The 19,405-nt window shown below is 43.3% G+C and overlaps 1 protein-coding gene across 3 annotated transcripts in view; it reads right to left on the bottom strand.

Moving 5' to 3' along the window:
- Window positions 1-19,405, bottom strand: part of SLC7A6 (solute carrier family 7 member 6) — a 32,305-nt gene extending 12,900 nt beyond the window's left edge. The window contains exons 1-3 of one of the 3 annotated variants that reach the window (XM_081119240.1): window positions 19,329-19,385; window positions 17,668-17,780; window positions 10,918-11,473 (exon numbers count right to left, since the gene is read on the bottom strand). In XM_081119240.1, the coding sequence (XP_080975366.1) occupies window positions 10,918-11,473; window positions 17,668-17,688 (577 nt within the window). In that variant the 5' untranslated portion in view covers window positions 17,689-17,780; window positions 19,329-19,385. Of the gene's footprint in view, window positions 1-10,917; window positions 11,474-17,667; window positions 17,781-19,328 lie in introns of all 3 variants that reach the window. The other 2 variants (XM_081119239.1, XM_081119241.1) reach the window with 2 other exon arrangements.

Raw genomic sequence — 19,405 nt, 5'->3', positions numbered from 1 at the left:
TCCCCTCACTGTTGACAAGTAAAGATACAAAGGCATGCATTAACACATATGCATAAATTCTGACAACCAGAACCATTTTTGGAAATTCCTCTCAGGCCCAGGAATGGAAAACTCCTCCACTCAGACTCCCAAGGTCCCAAACCACCCAAGGCACAAGGCCTATCCATGGCCATATCAGAAAGTAGAGACAAGAGAGGCCCATTAATAAATGAGGTGAATTTGAATGTAGGCGGCAGATCACCTAGGAATTGGAGAGACAGTATTTTGTATATAAGTGTAAAAAAAGCCTATCTTGTGCCTAACAATTTCACATACATCCTGTCAATTAACTCTCACAATCCCCAAAATATAGACACTCCCATTCCCATTTTATAGATGAGAAAACTGAGGCTGAAAGAGGCTAACCATTCCTAAGCTCACATGGACCCCACTGATCTCTCCCACTCCCATTTCTATCCAAACCCCTCAATTCTCAGTGCAGCCAATGGAAAGGTGAACTCACTTGAGCATTTCCTAGGCTCCTGTCAGCCCTGCTGGCTTTACGTCCCAGTTCCTCACACACCTCAGTGATATCTGGGCTCTGTGTTGAGGATCCCGGCACCTAACCCGTGCTAAACAGGGACTGCTCTGATCCATAGGGAAGACACAAGAACAGTATACAAGGAGTTCCATAGTGACACCTCTAATTACTGCCCCTGGCCTCCAAATATAGAACTTTTATATGAACCTCAAATGTTATTACAAAATATTTTTATATCTACCTATTCCTACTTATTTTACACTCTCTACTTCAGCCAGACTCTCTTTTTACTGGTGGCAGATATACATGAAAAAGAAATGTCCTCCTCGCCTCCTCCTGCCATAGCCAACAGCAACTCCCACTTTCAAGGTCTAGCTCTATCCCTACTTCCTCTGTAAAACATTCCCCAAACATATCAGCCAGTCACTCACTGAGCTCTCTCTCCTCTTAGCCCTACAGCATTCCCACTTCAGCATAGCTTAGTGTCTCATGCTATGGTCATATGAACATCTGTCTCAAGAAGGTCTCTCCCTTGGGCATGTGGGTGGTGCTTCTCCAAGGAGATCATAAATTCTTAGGGGGAAACAGAAGCATTTTGTTTTCTTAAGCTTATTGCTAAGCATAGAGGGGAAAGGGTGAACCCTGGTTAGAATCAAGATGGTGATGACTTTCACCTAACTGCGAATTCCCTGAACCAAGGCGGGGGTTGGAGGCAGAGACAATGGTCAAGGGGAAGGGGAGACCAAAGGAATGCATGCTACAGGTCTTCCCAGGAATCTGCTCTGATAACCAAAGTTCACTGTGTGGGGCTAAGCCTAGATCAGCTAACATAAAGATTACCTACTTAATAGCCACTAGTAATCCACAGACCCTTATGCAGTACAATAAGCATATTTTGAGGTACCTGCCTACCTGCCAGGCCCCTTCTTGGGAATTGCTGCCCTTCCTCTATTTTGCCTGATCAAGCCAGACAATGGAACCAAGCTGAGCCTATTGGATCATCTTTCCCAGGAACATGGAGTTGGGATACCAAGAGACCGAATCTACCTAATAGCAGCAGTCAGGGTCACAGCACGTCAAAGTCACATACAAACCCTTGTAACAAAGGAACAAAAGCCACAAGAAAGCAGAAGAAGGAAGCAGGACCACAGAAAGAAGTGAGAGGGTGTACAGCTGGTGAGGAAAAAGACTGACAGAGAAAGACACAGAAATACACAGAAGACAGAGACAGAAGACAGAGACAGAAGAGAGAGAGAGAGAGAGAGAGAGAGAGAGAGAGAGAGAGAGAGAGAGAGAGAAAGAAGAGATAAAGACAAGAAGGCAGAGATAGAGAGAAGGGGACAAAAAGAAAGAGAGATGGGCAGACACAGGAAGAGACTGTCTCACAATGTCCTGGCTGTGCTCACTGTGCTCCTGGCTTATAGCACCAAGATGTGGTTGCAAGACAGGGAGGGAAGCTGGCATACTCCTTAGCCACACACTCCCTCTCACTTCTGCTCCTTCTCCGTCCCTCTGCCCTGCTACAAACTTCCCCCGTGGCTGAGTCCTCCCTGCCCACAGTGGGAATTCAATGACCAGCGCTGAAGGAATGAGTGAAGGCAGTGCCTCATGGAAGTCCCTAGAGTGCCTTCTGAAAGACCAGCTGGGAGGGTACAAAAGAGAGTGGTAACTATGGCTGCCTCTGGGGAGGAAGACTAACGCTTGGAGAGGGAGGGAGACTTTTCCATTGTATACCCTTTTATACTTTGACTGACTTACCATGCACATATGCTTCTTTCTCAATAAAAATTAAAATACTTAATTAACAACATGCAGCCAGCCAGGGAGCAGGGCCTGGAGTAGGGTGAGGTGAGTAAGGTACCCAGGATGCAAAAATTAAGGAGGCACTCACTGTCAGAGGGCCACTGGGCAAACTATCCTTAAATGCTGGCCCTGGGCGCCTTGCTTGCTTCACCCAACTCTCAGCCCTGCCAGAGAACAGAGAGCTTTGAAAACAATCTACCAAGCAGCAGTCAAGTCCTCTGCAATGTCTTCCTATTTCTAATTAAGAAATAAAATTTCACCATCTGATCCTCACCCCTTCCATGCCTCCCAGAATGCCCATCCCCATCTAGCACCATAGACTATCAGAGCTCAAACACAGAACAACAGGACTGGATTCAATTACTACAATTTAAATATCCAAGCCTCCTCTGTTCTCCTGATCTCATGTCCCTGCTGGAAAGCCTGCACCAATGAGTGCAGGGCCCATGAGAGGGGTCTTTAAGGCTCTCTGGGGGCTTGTTGCTGGAAGAGGAGTATTCATTCAAATAGCAGATCTGGACCCAAGCCCAAAGCAGAAACAAATCCCCAAGTCTCTCTGTGGCAAAGACTGCTAGTTTTCTTCTAATATCTGTTTTTCCATTTTTCCTTAGTAAGAAATTTTAGCCAGAGTCATGGCTGCCCCCAAATAAAGTTGGCATTGCCCAGCCTCTCTTGCAGGGACATATGGCCAGGTAACTAGGTTCCTGCTCTAGGATGTAAGAAAGGTTTTATATGAATCAGACCTCAGGAAGTATCTTTAAAGGGTGAGGCATGCCTTTCTTTGCCCTTGCTGTCAGCCACGATGCAGACATGACAGCCAGAGTTTGCGTAGCCAGCCTGGACTACCAGCTAGAAGTTCTGCTAAGGATGGCAGAACAGTAAGGCAGAGGGAAGGAACCCGGCTCCCCGAAGAATTATATAGTCATCTTACAAGCCCCACACTGTCTACTTTTAACATGTGAAAGAAATTAATTTCAATGTCTGAGCCATGCTGCTTTTGGTTTTCAGTCGTTTGAAACACAAACTAATCCTGAATAATACATGTGCCCTCAGACAGAACTCTGCCTCTCATACTCTCTGATGAGGAGCTGGCCTGGCAACCTGAAGTTGTAGCTCCAGTTACGCTAACAGTCACAGTTCCCTCTTCCCACAGGTCACAGGGAGGGAAAGGAACACTTCCTTCCACAAACAGGCTGGGTGTTACTAAGGTGCATTCAAGGACAGAGGAGTGTAAACCTTAACAAGAAGGTGGGAAAAGAAAAAAAAGGGAGCAGGGAGACAATCTACAAGTCTATCAGGAGAGACATGTTCTAGAGACATGTGGTCAAGAGAGGCAAACCCTTCCAAATGGAGATCCCATCCTGTAATCAGGAGCTACTTCTTGGGATGTGTATGAATGTGTAATGTACATGCCTTTTTAAAAGTCTCTTTGTTTTTAACTACAGAAATATTCACATTTCATCTTAGTATCAAAACATTCAAACTATATGACTGGCCGGTGTTGCTCAGTGGTTGAGTGTCGAATCAGGAGGTCAGGGTTCGATTCCTCGTAAGGGCACATGCCCAGGTTTCAGACTCAGTGCCCAATAGGGGGTGTGCAGGAGGCAGCCAACAATGACTCTCTTTCATCATTAATGTTTCTATCTCTCTCTCCCTTCCTCTCTCTGAAGTCAATAAAAACATTTCTTTAAAAAAACAAACATTTGCCCTTGCTGGTTTGGCTCAATGGTTAGAGCATCAGCCTGCAGACTGAAAGGTTTGATTCCAGCCAAGAGCACTAACCTCGGTTGCAGGCTTGAGCCCTGGCCCCAGTTGGGGCTCATAAGGGAGGCAACCAGTCGATGTGTCGCTCTCACATCAAAGTTCCTCTCTCTCTCTTTTCCACTCTCTCTGAAAAGCAATGGAAAAAATGTCCTCGGGTGAGGATTAAAAATAAAGAAATCAATAAATAAAAAAATAAACAAAATTTTTTTAAAATTCAAACTATATATAAGGTTAGAGTACAAGGTCTTTGAACAACTATGGCCAGGACCCAGTCCCCTTAGGCCTATCACACTCAGACATGAAAACTGTCTATTCATAGCAATGACTGACCAAAACAGGGGCTTACTACCTACTCAGAACCCTGCCCAGGTCCAAGTTCAAGACAGCAAGAGACAATAGAAAGCTATTCAGGTAGCACAGTGTTTCTTCACTCCAGCTTCACCCTTGATAAAATTCCTCTCCTTCCTCTTTCTCCTCCTCCTCACTGTAGGCCTTGCCAAACAAACCTTCAGGGCAATGGAGTCTCAGCTCTGAGCAGGCCTCTGCTTTGATGCCACTATGTCAGTGCTGAACTGACTTCCATGTTGAAACCTTCACAGCAAATATTCACCAATGACGTGCATGAGGTTACATAACAAGCAGGATCCCACAAAGATAAATGTACTGACAATACCTTAGCCAGAAACATACACTTCTGCAGTCAAATCAAATGCTCTTACAATGCTGGGCACCTGGCCAAAGAAGGGATCTAGGGGCCTCAAGAACTGCCATTTTCCTCTACAGTCCCATAAGTGAGTAAGAGTCCCTAAGCATACTGAGTTCAGTCAACAGCCCAAGGCACCACCCACCACAAGAGTCCAAGATCCCAGGACATGTATGAGCAGAATGCTTGTTTAGGACAGAGTTTCTCAACCTCAGCACTACTGACATTTTGGGCCAGGTAAGTCTTTGTAGGGTTGGGCTGTTCCATGCATTAGAGAATATTCAGCAGCACCCCTGGCCTCCACCAGTTAAATGGCAGTAGCACCCTTTCCCAGGAGTTGAGACAACCTAAAATGACTTCAGACCTTGCCAAATGGCTCAAGTCTGGTTGAGAACCACTGCTCTAGGATAATGAGTAGCTAAGGCACCCTGAATTCCAAAAACAGCTGCTTGGATCTCCCTGCCAAGTATAACCTAGGATTGGGGGGCAGGGGGGACGTGCTGCTAGAAAGCCAGCATCTAAAATAGCAATGCCTTCAGGGGCCAAGAAGGTAATACAAATGAACAATGGCAAGAATGTCTGGGTATAAAATAGAAGGGAGTAGAGGACTAGAATGGACTAGAGACTATTGTGCTCCATTTAAAGGGAGCAACCACTATTCAAATGCAGCTGATTGTGTCAGGCAGGAATTTGGGTCCAAAGTTTTTATTTTTTTCTTTTTTTTTTTTAAATACTTTTTATTTTTTAATATATCTTTATTGATTTTAGAGAGAGGAAGGGAGAGGGGGAGAGAGAGAGAACCATCCATGATGAGACAGTCATTGATTGGCCGCTTCCCACATGCCCCCGACTGGTGATTGAGCCTGCAAGCCGGGCATGTGCCTTGACCAGGAATCGAACCCGGATCACCTGGATCCTAGGTCGATGCTCAACCGCTGAGCCATGCCCGGCCAGCAGTTTTAATTAAAACTTTTTAATTAAAAAGTTTTTAGAAATTATGATTTTTTTAAAAAATATATCTTTATTGATTTCAGAGAGAGGAAGGGAGAGGGAGAGAAAGATAGAAACATCAATGATGAGAGTCATTGATCGGCTGCCTCCTGCACGGCCCCTGCTGGGGATTGAGCCTGCAACCCAGGCATGTGCCCTGACAGGGAATCGAACAGCGACCTCCTGGATCATAGGTTGATCCTCAACCGCTAAGCTACCCCCGGGAGGACAGAAATTATGATTTTTCAAGAGGAAGGGTTAAGTCCTGATTTTCAAATGTTGGCAAGTAATTAAAAAATATTTAGAACACTGTACAGGCCCAACAAATATACCTGTGGGCCAAGTTTGGCCCATGGGCCACCAGCTTACAGCACTGCCCTAGAGCTGGTTATAAGGAGACCACCTAGACCCTTCCTTCTAGAATAGAATATTAATTGTATAGCCTGACATGGTTATAAGTTCTTTAGGCAGTCTTCCAACCAACAACTTGGACCCTTCTACTGTCTTCACTTCAAGACTAATTTAATCCTACTATTCTACCCAAGCCTTACCCTGGATTCAGTGCAGATCTTTGGTTTTTCCCTAATTAAGACCTCATAGGTTTCTTCCAATTTGTGTCTCTTGAACCCAAGCTGCTCTTATTGCCAGCCCTGCCCAAGAGGACTCCCTCCATCACATCACAGTTCTGCTGGATGATCCATCAACCTAACTCTACGCCCTAAATTCCAAGAAGAAAAGTAAGCTGAACCCTAAAGCCTAGTCGGTTAGAATAGGACATAGTTTTATGACTTGTCCCAACCTCTGACAAGTTGCTCGCCCTCAGGCCTACATTATAGAAAAGCCTGGGTTTCTGGGACAGGAGATTTACAGGAATTCAGATTATGAGAAATCTGGGTACAGGTACATTTGAATAGGAGAAGCTATGAGATACCATGACTTTGCATTTCTAAGAGGTGAGGTTTTTCTTCAATCAAAAGATTGTGGTGTGGGGCCCTGGCCGGATGGCTTGGCTGGTCAAATTGTCATCCCGTACACCAAAAGGCTGAGGGTTCGATTCCCAATCATGGTACATAGCTAGGTTGTGGGTTCAACCTCTGGTCAGAGAGCATACTGGGTAACATATACAAAACACAAAACGGCCCTGGCCAGTGTGTCTCAGTTGGTTGAGCACCATCCCATGCACCAAGAGGTCACCAGTTTATTTCCAGTTAGGGTACATGCCTTCATTGCAGGAGGCAGCCAATCGATGTTTCTCTCTCTCCCTCTCCCTTCCTCTCTCTCTAAAAAAAGAACCCAAAACAGTTTCTTACTTTAGACACAGGGATTTCTCTTGTACAGAGTGGGACAAACGTACATTTACAGCTGTTCGTATGGAAAATAATACAACTAATAAATAATAATATAAGAACAAACTCCGTTTCATGTACTCACAACTGTAAATCTACTTTTGCCCCACCCCGTATAATTCTATCCTAAGAAAATACTCAGAAACTCTGAAAATGATTTACACACAAGATTCCCACAGCAGCAGTATTAATGTTATGGAGCACTTACTATATGCCAGGCAGAGAAGTACTATACATGTATTGATTCATTTATTCCTCACAAAATCTTTTAGATAGGTACAATCAACATTCCCATTTTAGCCCGGCCGGCCATGGCTCAGTGGTTGAGCATCGACCTAGGATCCAGGAAATCGCGGTTCAATTCCCGGTCAAGGCACATGCCTGGGTTTCAGGCTCAATCCCCAGTTGGGGACCTGCAGGAGGCAGCCAATCAATGACTCTCTCATCATTGATGTTTCTATATCTCTCTCTCCCTCTCCCTTCCTCTCTCTGAAATCAATATATATATATAAATTCCCAATTTACAAATGAGAAAACAGAGGTGAGAGTTAACTAACTCCTCCAAAGTCAGCAGCTACTCAGTGGTAAAGCTGGAATCAAACTCACTCTGCATGAGAGCCTGTGATCTTAACGACTATACCACACTGCCAGTAAACTACTTAATGTGTCCCTAAACCATGTTTTCTAGGAATATTTATTTAATTAAAAAAAAAATTGCCAATTATAGTTTACATTCAATATTATGTTGTATTAGTTTCAGCTGTACAGCATAGCAGTTAGACAATCATATACTTTACAAAGTGTTTCCCCGATATTTCCAGTACCCACCTGGCACTATACATAGTTATTACAATGTTACTGACTATATTTCCTATGCTGTACTTTACATCCCCATGACTATTTTATAACTACTAATCTGTACTTCTCAATCCCTTCACCTTTTTCACCCAGTCCCCCAACTCCCTGCCCACTAGAAATATTTGATTAAAGGGATCAAACATTAATTATTTTTAAAGCAGTATACAAACCACAAAGAGTATATCTTTTCAAGAAGTAATTTCACCAGTCATTTGGTCCTGAGATAAAGGGAAAGGATGGGGGTGGGAGAAGTTTGAATCTGCTTGTGGCTTTTGGTGCCTCACATTCCTTCCACTCTTGGCTGTCTCTGAGTTCTGTTCCCCAGTCTATGTGACAGGCTGGTGCATGTCTTATATTTGTCTTGTAGTTGAGCTCAAGGGTACTTTTTTTTTTTTTGAGAGAGAGAGAAAGAAGGGAGAGGGATAGAGAGATAGAAACATCAATTGGCTGCCTCCTGCACGCCCCCCCATTGGGGACGGAGCGCAAAACCCAGGCATGTCCTCTGACCAGGAATCAAACCAGTGATACCTCGGTTTATGGGTTGAGGCTCAATTATCGAGCCACACTGGCCGGGCACTTTTTTTTAAATTTGTTTTTATTGACTTTAGAGAGAGAAAGGAGAGGGAGAGAAACATCAATGAGAGAGCAAAACATCGACTGGCTGCCTCCTGCACATCCCCTACTGGGAGGCAAACCCACAATCCAGGCCTGTTCCCTGACCGAGAATCGAACCTGCAACACTGCAGTGCTCGGGACGAAGCTCAACCAACTGAGCCACACCAGCCAGGGCTCAAGGGTACTTTTTAAAAATGATAAATATGCACAGGAAAAAAATACTGGAAGGTTTTTCACATAAATAGAATAGTTGTCTGGGAGGTAAACTCATGGGTGATTTTAATTCTCTTTTTTTTCCTTCTAACTTTTGCATTTTTCAAACTGACTATAAAGTCTATGTATTACCTTTTAATTTAAAAGACACACACACACTACTTTAAAAATGTTTCCTGCCCAGCCGGCGTGGCTCAGCGGCTGAGCATTGACTTTATGATACAGGAGATCAAGGTTCAATTCCCGGTCAGGGCACATGCCCTGGCTACGGGCTCAGTTCCCAGTGGGGGGGGGACGTACAGGAGGCGGCCGATCAATGACTCTGTCTCATCACTGATGTTTCTCCCTCCCTCTCTCTCCCTCTCCCTTCCTCTCTCTGAAATCAATAAAAATATATATTTTAAAAAATAATAAAAATTAAAAAAATAAAAATGTTTCTTCTTCCTTGGCCAGTTTGGCTCAGTGGTTAGAGTGTCACTTTGTGGACCAAAGGGTCTCGTGTTCAGTTCCTGGTCAAGGGCATGTACCTCATACCTCAGTTGCAGGCTCAATCCCTGGCCCCGGTCAGGGAGTGTGCAGGAGGCAACCAATCCTTGTGTCTCTCTCATATCGATGTTTCTCTTTCTCTCTCCTCTTTCCCTCTACTCTCTAAAAAAAAAAAAAAAAAATCAATGAAAAAAATATCTTCAGGTGAGGATTAAAAAAAAATGTTTCTTCTGAAGAACATTCCACAAAAAGGGGAAAAACCCATGGTATACTAAGTTTAGAAAGCAGAGTATAAAGTTATATGCAAAGTATGATGCCAATTCTATGAAAGAGAAATGAAGACACAATTGAACTATTAAAAGTCCTCATCTCTTGATGGTAGATTAAGGGTGGTTTGAGCTAAGTTCATTTTCTCCTTGATGAACATGCTTTATAATCAGAAAACCATTCCTTTTTTTAGAGAGTTCAGTCAGGCCACAGTCCCCCTGGCCAAACCCTATCAGATATACAACTGAGTACCCACCCTCCCTCCTCCCAGGGCTATCTGTGGAGGGGTTCCCTTTAACATTTGTCTTTAACAAATTCCTTGAAGTTAGGAGGCACAGTGTACTGTACAATCCCTTACTGCTAACTCTCTGGTGCTCTCAGTCTATTTTTAACACTGTGGATAAATTACATATACTGCCAAAGCTTTTGCAAGCAGAGATATGGAAAGAACAGAGTATAATTAAGTGCCTCTGGCAACACAGTGCTAAGGAACACAGGGAATTCTGGGCCACTTCTCAACTAAATAAAACACGAGCTCTGCATGACTGGGTAAATTCACAGTAATCTCTCCCCCTTTCAGTGACTTCACACAGAATCCCTCCTTACCACCTTATAAGAAAACAATGAAAATAAAAAGGGATCCACTGGGATCTCTTAGGTTCTGTCCTCAGAAACCCAAATACAGGGTAGAAGCCACTCACCTGCCTCTCACTGCCCCCAGGAAAGCTTGTTTACAAAGTCAATGTAAAGAGATCTGAAGCACCAATGAGAAAAAGACATTTTGGTGTGGTGCCTGTTGCTTAGAACAAGCTATGGAGTGAGAATGGCAGGAAGAAGTGGCCCTGTGGTTCTGAGGGATAAAGTTAGGCTTGGGACCCCCACAACCTAGAGAAGCTGATTTTCTCATTGATGCCTTAAAACTGATTTAAGATAAAAGCTGGGAAGCAAAATAACTTTTTTTTTTTTGAACAGCATAATAAAGGCCTCAGCACTTATGTTTTTTTCCTGGGTTAAGTTATAACTAGGGACGATGATTCCAATCAAAACACCTGCAAGACAAATATAAGACATGCATCAACCTGTCACATAAACTGGGGAACAGACCTCAGGGACAGCCAAGAGTGGAAATAATGTGAGGCACCAAAAACCACAAGCAGATTCAAACTTCTCCCACCCCCATCCTTTATCCTTATCTCAGGACCAAATGACTTTGGTGAAATTACTTCTTGAAAAGATATACCTCTTTTCCCCCCCCAAAAAGCAAAACATGCTGTTCAATATAAAGAACTATTAGCATTATTAAAGTAACCCTCACCCCCACAAATACTCCCCCACTAAGCCCCCAGACTTACATATGCAAGCAGCAGCGAGGAGACGGCAGGCCAGGTACGGGGGATCACAGGTAGGAAAAGAGGGCTGGATGATGTAGTTGGCGAAGGTGATGGCGATGATGGCCTGACTGGTGGGCTCAACGATTAGCAGGGAGGCCCACAAACGGATGAAGGCAATGAAGCCCCCAAAGGCCTCTAGAATATAAGCATAGCTGGCCCCAGACTTGGTGATGGTGGTCCCCAGTTCTGCATAGCAAAGGGCACCCACAACGGAGAAAAGTCCGCCAATAGCCCATATGACCAGCGACAACCCATAGGAAGCTGTGTGTACCAGAACGCCCTTGGGTGAGACAAAGATTCCTGAGCCAATCATGTTGCCTACCACCAGGCTGACCCCATTCAGCAGAGAGATCTCCTTCTTCAGCTGCATAGTTTCCGTGGTCCCCTGAGGCGGCACGCTGTCATCTTCCTCCCTGGGCTGGCTGGCCTCAGGAATGAAATGATATGTGGACGCTGGGCTCTCCAGCTCCTTGGCTTCCATGGCAAACGGTTCCTTCACACCTGTGTTTACTACAGCCTGGCAAAGAACATAAGTATGTCACTCTAAGGCAGGAGCTGGTGAGGCTCTAGTTTAGACATGCAAGGCAGGCAGATTTCCCTGCCTACCTCTTATGTGGGAACAGCATGCCTCACACACAGACCTAAAACCAATGAGCCTGTCTCAGTTTCCACCACAGGACTCAGGGAAATGGAGGTAGAGCTCCACTGCTCCCAAAAAAGACACCGTAAGAGCTCAGGCACAATATGAAGGTGACTTCCAACAAGTACCTGGCTTGATGCCCAGGGTACGCTGGCATTAGGTTTATCCATAGCACAGATTCTCCTTGATTTGTAGTTTCTGCTCTGTTCTTACCAGCATAAAACCTGCTAACCTGCCCTGCAGAGAAGACCACAGTCCCAGTACCAGATTCACAGCCCTAGCCAGCCTGAAAGGATACCCAGGTAATCCTGCACATTCACCTCCACCCAAACATGGGGTCAGTTCTTTAAGGGCACGGAGATAACTTCCAGGGATAAGAATGGAATAACAAACAAAAAAAGAATGGAATCAGTACATCAACTTCCCAGAAGCCTCTCATCTGCTCCACAAAAATGGATGTGCCAAAACCTTGCCTCACTGAGCTCAGTGCAAGGGAATCAGAGTTCCTCAAGAGTGAGCAGTTCTCAGGGAAAACTCCAATCTCTACCACCTCACCCAAAACACCTGCCTTACCTGTCCCCGTCCCCTTCCAGAGTACAGACCAGAGCCCAAGTGAAAAAAGCTCCTCTGGGGCACTAGTAAGCCTTCCCTCAGTCCCAGAGGAGTTGAGCCAGCCTACCTCTGCTGAGGTGAGGCCTGCTGTAAGGAGGCACCACTTTCACTCCTGGCACCAAGCCCACAGGTTTCCCTACGCAGGCACACAGGAACATATTTGTTTTCACGTGTCTGTCAGGTGAGTCCAGGCATCCATGAAAACAGAACAAGGAAACTGCTGAGGAGCCTATATTCTCACAAGTCAGCCACAGAGACCTCCTATTCCATCAGACCCTAGCTGGGGGGGGGGAGCCAGGTATTCTTTTTGGGCTTCTGACACCAGATGTGTGGATTTTCTACACATCAAGCAATTCTGCAACACCAGCTGGGTGTCCTACAATTTAACTCAATTCTGACTCACTCTACCCAGGGATAGTAACACTCAGTCCCACAAAACTGCCCCCTACCACCACTTCAGATGGCAATTGCAAGTCCAGTGCTTTAGACTGACTGGCTATAAATTAGAGGTTCCTAGAGCTCCCTCCTTGAGTTCAATTAATTTGCTAGAGCAGCTCAGAGAATTCAGGAAAACTTATTCGATTACCAGTTTATTGTAAAAGGTTGTAACTCTGGAACAGCCAGATGGAAAAGATGTATAGAGCAAGCTACGTGGAAAGGGGCATCGAGTTTTCATGCTTTCTCTGGGTACACCTCTCTCCCAGCACCTCCACATGTTCACCAACCCAGGAATTCTCCAAACCCCATCCTTTTGGATTTTTTATGGAGGCTTCATTACAAAGCCTCCATAATGATCAAATCATTGACCACTGGCGATTGATTCAACCTCCAGCTCCTCTCCCCTCCCCAGAGGCTGGAATTAGTCTGAAAGTTCCAACTCTAATCACAGGGTTGGTTTCCTGGCAACTAGCCCCCATCCTAAGAGGATTAGATGCTTTCCAAAAATCACCTGATTAACTTAAACTCGGGTGTGCTGAAAGGAGCTTGTAATATAAGTAACAGAAGATATCCATTTTCCTTTTATTTTTGTTGCTTTGGAGTTATTTCAGAACAAAAACCAAATATTATAACAAAACAAAACAAAACTTCCCCGATGACTCTTATGTAGGAAATCACAGGAGATGTGTGCCAGAAACAGTAGACAAAGACCAAATATATATTTAATTATAACATCACAGAGGAAAAAAGAGATGTAAGCTCATTTCACAGGAAAATAAAACCTAGTATAAAATGGGATTTCCTCAACTTCAGACTTCCATGATGTAGAAAGCTGGGAAAAGCATTACTCCCACTCCTATAACCAGGAAAAGTGAAAAAATCTACAAAACCATAAGTCTTCTGGAAGCCATCAGAGAACTAAGGTTACAGGACCAACCAGACTGAAATTTAAGGAAAAATAAGAACCTCCAAGGAGAGATGCAAGCTCTGGCTCACCTGTGGCAGTGGGAGAATGATGGGATGAAAATCAGGGAAGCAAGAAGAGTTCAGGCACAATCTTTAATGAATTACTAAAGGTTAACTGTGGGTTAGCAAGAGCCATAGACAGAGGTTTTTCTCCACAGGCCTCAGTGGACGCTCATAAGAAATATTAGACAGGAGACCAGAAAAATCCACATACACCCAGACCCAGGAAGACAGTTATTAAGGCTGAACCAAAACAATTTTAGCAAGTACCCAATAGTGGGACTATCGACTCTCATGGTAGACTGCACCTTGAGGCATAGGTGCAGAAAGGTCAAAAGCTAAAAATGGAGCATAAACAGAAAATACCCTCTCTCCAGCAAACCAACCCTAAGCTGCAGGAAGCCTTTGGTGCAACAAAACTCAAACATAACTCACCTCCTGACTCAAACTTTCACATTAACAGCCTAGTAAAAGAAGAGGCGTACCTATTTCCCAGAATTAATGCTATGTACCTTGGTTTCTACTATTCCATATACTACGTCTGGCAATCAATTACAAGTTACAAGCAACACAAAAGAGCAAGAAAAACAACCCACTTTATCAAGAGGCAAAGTAATCAATAGGATAAGACTTAGAGATGACCCAGATGTTGAAATTGCAGGGAATTTAAAATAACTATGATTATGTGAAAAATATTATAAACAAAGTCACTTTAACATGTAGTAGGAGCTCCCATCCCAGAGGAACTGCCTTGCACATCTTACTTCTCATACCTTTGGAATGTTAAGACTGGGTAAAATAACCTTTGGACTGGGCCTGCAATTTAAAGACATTCTTTACAATTAGCATTCATTACTATGTCAGCTTATCTCACCTACAGAAATTCCTCCCTTAGCTTATTAACACCCATAAAAATTCCCTCCTTTTCATGTCTTTATTCCCCTTCCCTCTCTCATAAATACCTCTTTGTCTTCACCTCCTAATCTTCTCTACCTGAATCAGTGCAATTGTTTTAGATCTCAAATGCTTGTTGCCTCTTACACTGGCCTTTTATTTTTAGGTTAACAATTAATACATTAAATGATCTCATGGAAAAGTTGGACAGCATTCAGGAACATGTGGAATTTCAGCAGAGAAATGAAAACTGTAAGAGTTAAAATGGGGAAAAGTGAAAAAATAAAACAGAATAGAGCCTCCAAGAGTTATAGGAAAATATCAATTGGTCTGAGGTAAATATTTTTAAAATATTTTTTTGTTTATTTTTAATTGCTTTAGAATATAATTGACTGCCTAAAGCAGAAATAGTAGCAATGCACTGTGGATTTATAGCGCATGTAAAAGTAAAATATATGCATCAATAAAGAGATAGGAAGGAAGAATTGAGAGTTATACTATTGGTAGGTTTTTATATGTGAAATTATGCAATATTACTTAAAGTACACTGTGGTTAATTAAAGATGCAAATTGTAAAACTAAGGCAACCAATAAAAAAATAAAAGAAGAGGTATATATAATAAGCCAACAGTAGAGATAAAACAGATCATAAAAAAAAATAATCCAAAAGTAGGCAGAAAAAAGAAACCAAAAAACACATGGAAAAAAATAGAAAACAGAAAACAACTAGCAAGACAGTAGGTTCTAATCCAAACATATCAAAAATAACATAAAATGTAAATGATATAAACATACCAATTAAAAGATAGACATTGATAGAGTACCTAAAAATACAAAACCCAATATGCAGTCTACAGGAAGCCCACTTTTTAAAAAAAGACACAAGTAAGTTACAAGTAAAAAGATGGGGGGAAAAATAAACCATATAAATGATAATCAAAGAAAGGCGGAGCAGCTACATTAACATAAGACAAAACATACTTCAGAATAATAAATATTGCTAAGGATAAAGAGGGGTATTACATAATGATAAAAAGATCAATTCACCAAGAAGTCAATTCTAAATGTATATTTCCCCCAACAACACAGCTTCAAAATACATGAAACAAAAACTGATAGATCTGAATGAAGAAATAGACAAATACACAATTATAGTTGGAGACTTCAACACACCTCTCTCAGTCATCAATAGGGCAAGTACACATAAAATCAGCAAGGATCCATAAGACCTGAAAATGGAATGCCCCAACATAGTTCGTGTCTAAGTAGTTATGTGAATTCTAAGAAAAATAAAATTGGCATCTGCAATAGGACTTACCTCAGATGCAGGAGATGGGGGCAAGTCAGGGGTGGTAGACAGACTTCCAACAGGGAAGAAAACAACAGCTTTGGCTCCTACTATCTACTCAGTATCAGAGCTGTTAGGAACCCTCCCCTCCCTCAGGTACTGTCTGAGGACTTTAGGACCAATTCCAACCTTCTTAGCAGGGCCTTAACCCCTGAGGCATACAGTCCCACCGACAATCCAGTCACACTGAATTACTTGCAGTTTCCTAAATCCTGGATCCTACCAGGCAAACACATCTTTGTTCATACTGAGCACTCTGCCTGTAACACTCTTCTTCTCCCAGCTTTTCCTCAATATCCTGGCTGCCATCCTTCTCTATATATCTCCTTATATCCCTGAAGTTTCTAGTACATGCCTCTGCCTTAGCAGCCACCTCACTCTGTTGTTGCATTTACTTAGCTTCAGTCTCTCCCAACTAGTTTGTGAGTTCCTTGTCTGTTTCAGCAGCACCGAATACAAGGCCTAGGACAGGGCCTGTACTCAGTCCATGATCATTGAATAAAAATATAGCAAAAATAGAAAATACCCAGAACAGAAAATACACAACAAACCCTACTGAAAAGTCTAACACCTTGAGCCACCTGGTCCCCAGAACAATAGCAACAAACGCTTAACTAAGGAGAAGTGATCATTCAGAAAAGCCAGTCTAAGAGAGTGAGTGGTTCCTATCATTTTGTCACAGCACATGTACTGTGTGAGATTACCGAGTGAGATGCATTGTTAACCCTTGCCCCACAGAGAAGACTTGCAGACCTTCTGCAACAATGGGATGAAAATCACTGATACAAAGAGTTCATAATTAACCCACTATCTTTAGGTAAGTAGCCTGGTTATTTGTGGGGAGGGAGGATGCAATAAAATTCTACCAGATCATCTCTGAATTGGTTATCCTTTTGCCTTCAATTTTTATTCAGTTGATAAAAGAAATTGGTATGTGAAGATCACACACACTAATCAGTCTCGCACTCTCTTAATATAGTCTTTAAAACCACTGTTGAAGAAAATTTCCATTAAATCATTTAGTGCACCCTTTAAGTTCCTATCTTGAAAAAAACAGTATTAAACCCCACTTGTAAGGACACAATGCAGCTTTCTAACAGGTTTTCATACTATTTTCCCAGCTCCTGCAGTAGATAATAAAGGAATTCACCAGACCACTAAAATTTCCTTATGAAAATTTAACCATAAAACAATCATATGCAATTTTCAGGGTGGGGGGAGGCGCTTTGAAAGTTCAATTACAAATAATATTTTAGGAGCTGGAGTTAAAAACTCTTATAATTGATGCCTATGGGGGAAAAAATGCTGTTGAGAAATATAGGAAAATCTTAACTCTGGTAAAAACACAGGTGACTTTTTCTTTTTTAAACTTCTCTGAGTTTTATGAATTTTCCACAATGAGTATGCATTAATTTTTTAACACTTAAACTTTTAAAAAATATATTTATTGTACTTCCATAAAATAACAAAAAATATGTGACTCTACTTTCACCTTTTTACATGGGATACCAGGAAACTCAAAATCAAATTCAGCTCCAATCTCAGTGAATAAATACCCTTACTTTTCAACGGTATTTGCTATCTAGTCTTTTCCATGGCTTTGGTTTTCTATTTCTTTTTAACAACCTCATTGCAAGACCTTTCATTATAAACCACCACAATAACTCTTTAGAAATATAATGTGTTATATACTTTACTTACATAATAGTCTCTTTACTAGTATTGTGTTCATATTATACACAAATAACTAAAACTCTTTCCAAATCTCAAAGATCCAAGAAAGTTTAATAGAGAACAGAGCAATAATATTCACCTGTGAGAAACAAGTAACCATCACAGTTTCATTAGCCGCCTCATCATAAATGAAGAAAATAAAGTCTCCATACCAAGGCCTAATTCCACTTGTCTGTCTTGGCCATTTAATCTCTGCAACAAAGAGTAAGAGGTAATTTATCAAAAAATGAACCTAGCAAGCAGCAGTCCATATTTCCCTTTGTAAAAAAAACAACTAAGTTTTACATGCCCAACAGCAGCAGCACTCAATTATAAGAGGTTCCATCACACCCACAGCAGGGGTGCAACTAAAGCAACCAGACCAAACATGTCAGAGAACTAGCCTGGTCATCCCAAATCATTCATGTCTAGAAAGCTGCTACTTCCCAAGTACCCAGAATACCATTTATGTCACTTTCGTAGAAACTATTTACATTTGGAGACTACAGCAGGAAGCACAGAGGACAGGAAATTTCCTGTACCAAGAAGTGCCAGGGAGGTTGGTCATATAACTGGTATTTATTTTTGATCTGCCATAAAAGTACATCCACAGCCAGATAAGGAAAGAGGAAGATAGGAGAAAATCAGGCTTGTAGTTTTCCACATATTTGTCAAGAAAGGAAGCTCAGATAAGAACATAAAACACAGTCAGTCTGAGACCAAAGTCAGGAAGTAAAAACCATTAGTACAGAAGGGGACCTGAGAAATGTGGGCAGACTGGAAAGGGCCTCACAGCAAGTAAAGAGAGGTGAAAACAACCTTAAAAGGCACTCAGGCTTTCAAAAGTCTGCCCCTCCCATATTTTCAAATTAGAAAACAGCTTTCAGAGATAAGCCCCAGATGGCTCAACATTCTGCTACCCCAGGTGCTAGATTCGCTGGCAGTGATTCTTTTGCCCATCAAGGGCAGAGACGAGATTCTTTTTAACCATGCCACCAAGCACAGAGCCCAGTGCACACAAGAGGTACTCAAAAACATCTGTTAAATTACATACTTATTCCTACTTATAATGACCATTACACAAAGCAGTGCCCAGACTGTTTGCTTAGTGCTTAGTGAAGAATTTTCGTAATGTTTCACAAATATCTCCTTCCCTATGACATGAGATGCTCAAACAGGATGTCAGGACGTGGAGGCACTAAAAAGAGCCCTAATAACAGGAGCACCCCTTCCCCAGCCCCAGTACGCCAGCACTCTAAGCCCGACACGAGGCCATCCCACAGCATCCGCAGGAAGCTGTTGCTGCCTTCCCACCCTCAGCCTTGTGCCCTCGGTCTTTCCCACTTGGTCTCTCCCACAGCACAGGTCCTCTTTCCTACCAGCAGCCTCACACCGGAGCACTTCACAGTGTCCTGTCAGGGCCACCCTCACCACAGTCTCTCTCCCACTCACCGAGTCACCCTCAGACTCAGGGTGTCACCCACACGCGCACTCTCCTCTCTCACACACACACGTGGAATCTTTCTCACACTCAGTCTTACACTCAGGGTCTCCTACACTCCTGAGTCAACTCCAGCTGGAGGTCCCTCTTACACGCAGTGTCACGCTCTCACCCGCAGCGTCTCACGTGGCCCGGCCCACCCGCCGCACGCCCTCTCCCAGGCCGGCGTCCAGCACGAGGCAGCGGCGGCGTGGAGAGTGTGGCCCCAGGGGACGCAGCCCTGCCCTGCTGCCCACGGGCGCCTGCCCGAGGCCCGTTACCTCGCGGGTGGCCGGGCGCCACCGGGATGCTCCGTCGCGCGGCCGCCACAGCCGCCCCCCCCCCCCGACTCAGGCCC

The sequence above is a fragment of the Miniopterus schreibersii genome, assembly GCF_964146895.1.
Source record: "Miniopterus schreibersii genome assembly, chromosome: 18".
In the NCBI taxonomy this organism is placed as follows: Eukaryota; Metazoa; Chordata; class Mammalia; order Chiroptera; family Miniopteridae; genus Miniopterus; species Miniopterus schreibersii.
Note: the sequence above shows the minus strand (reverse complement) of the source record. Positions and strands in the feature narration are given on the sequence as shown.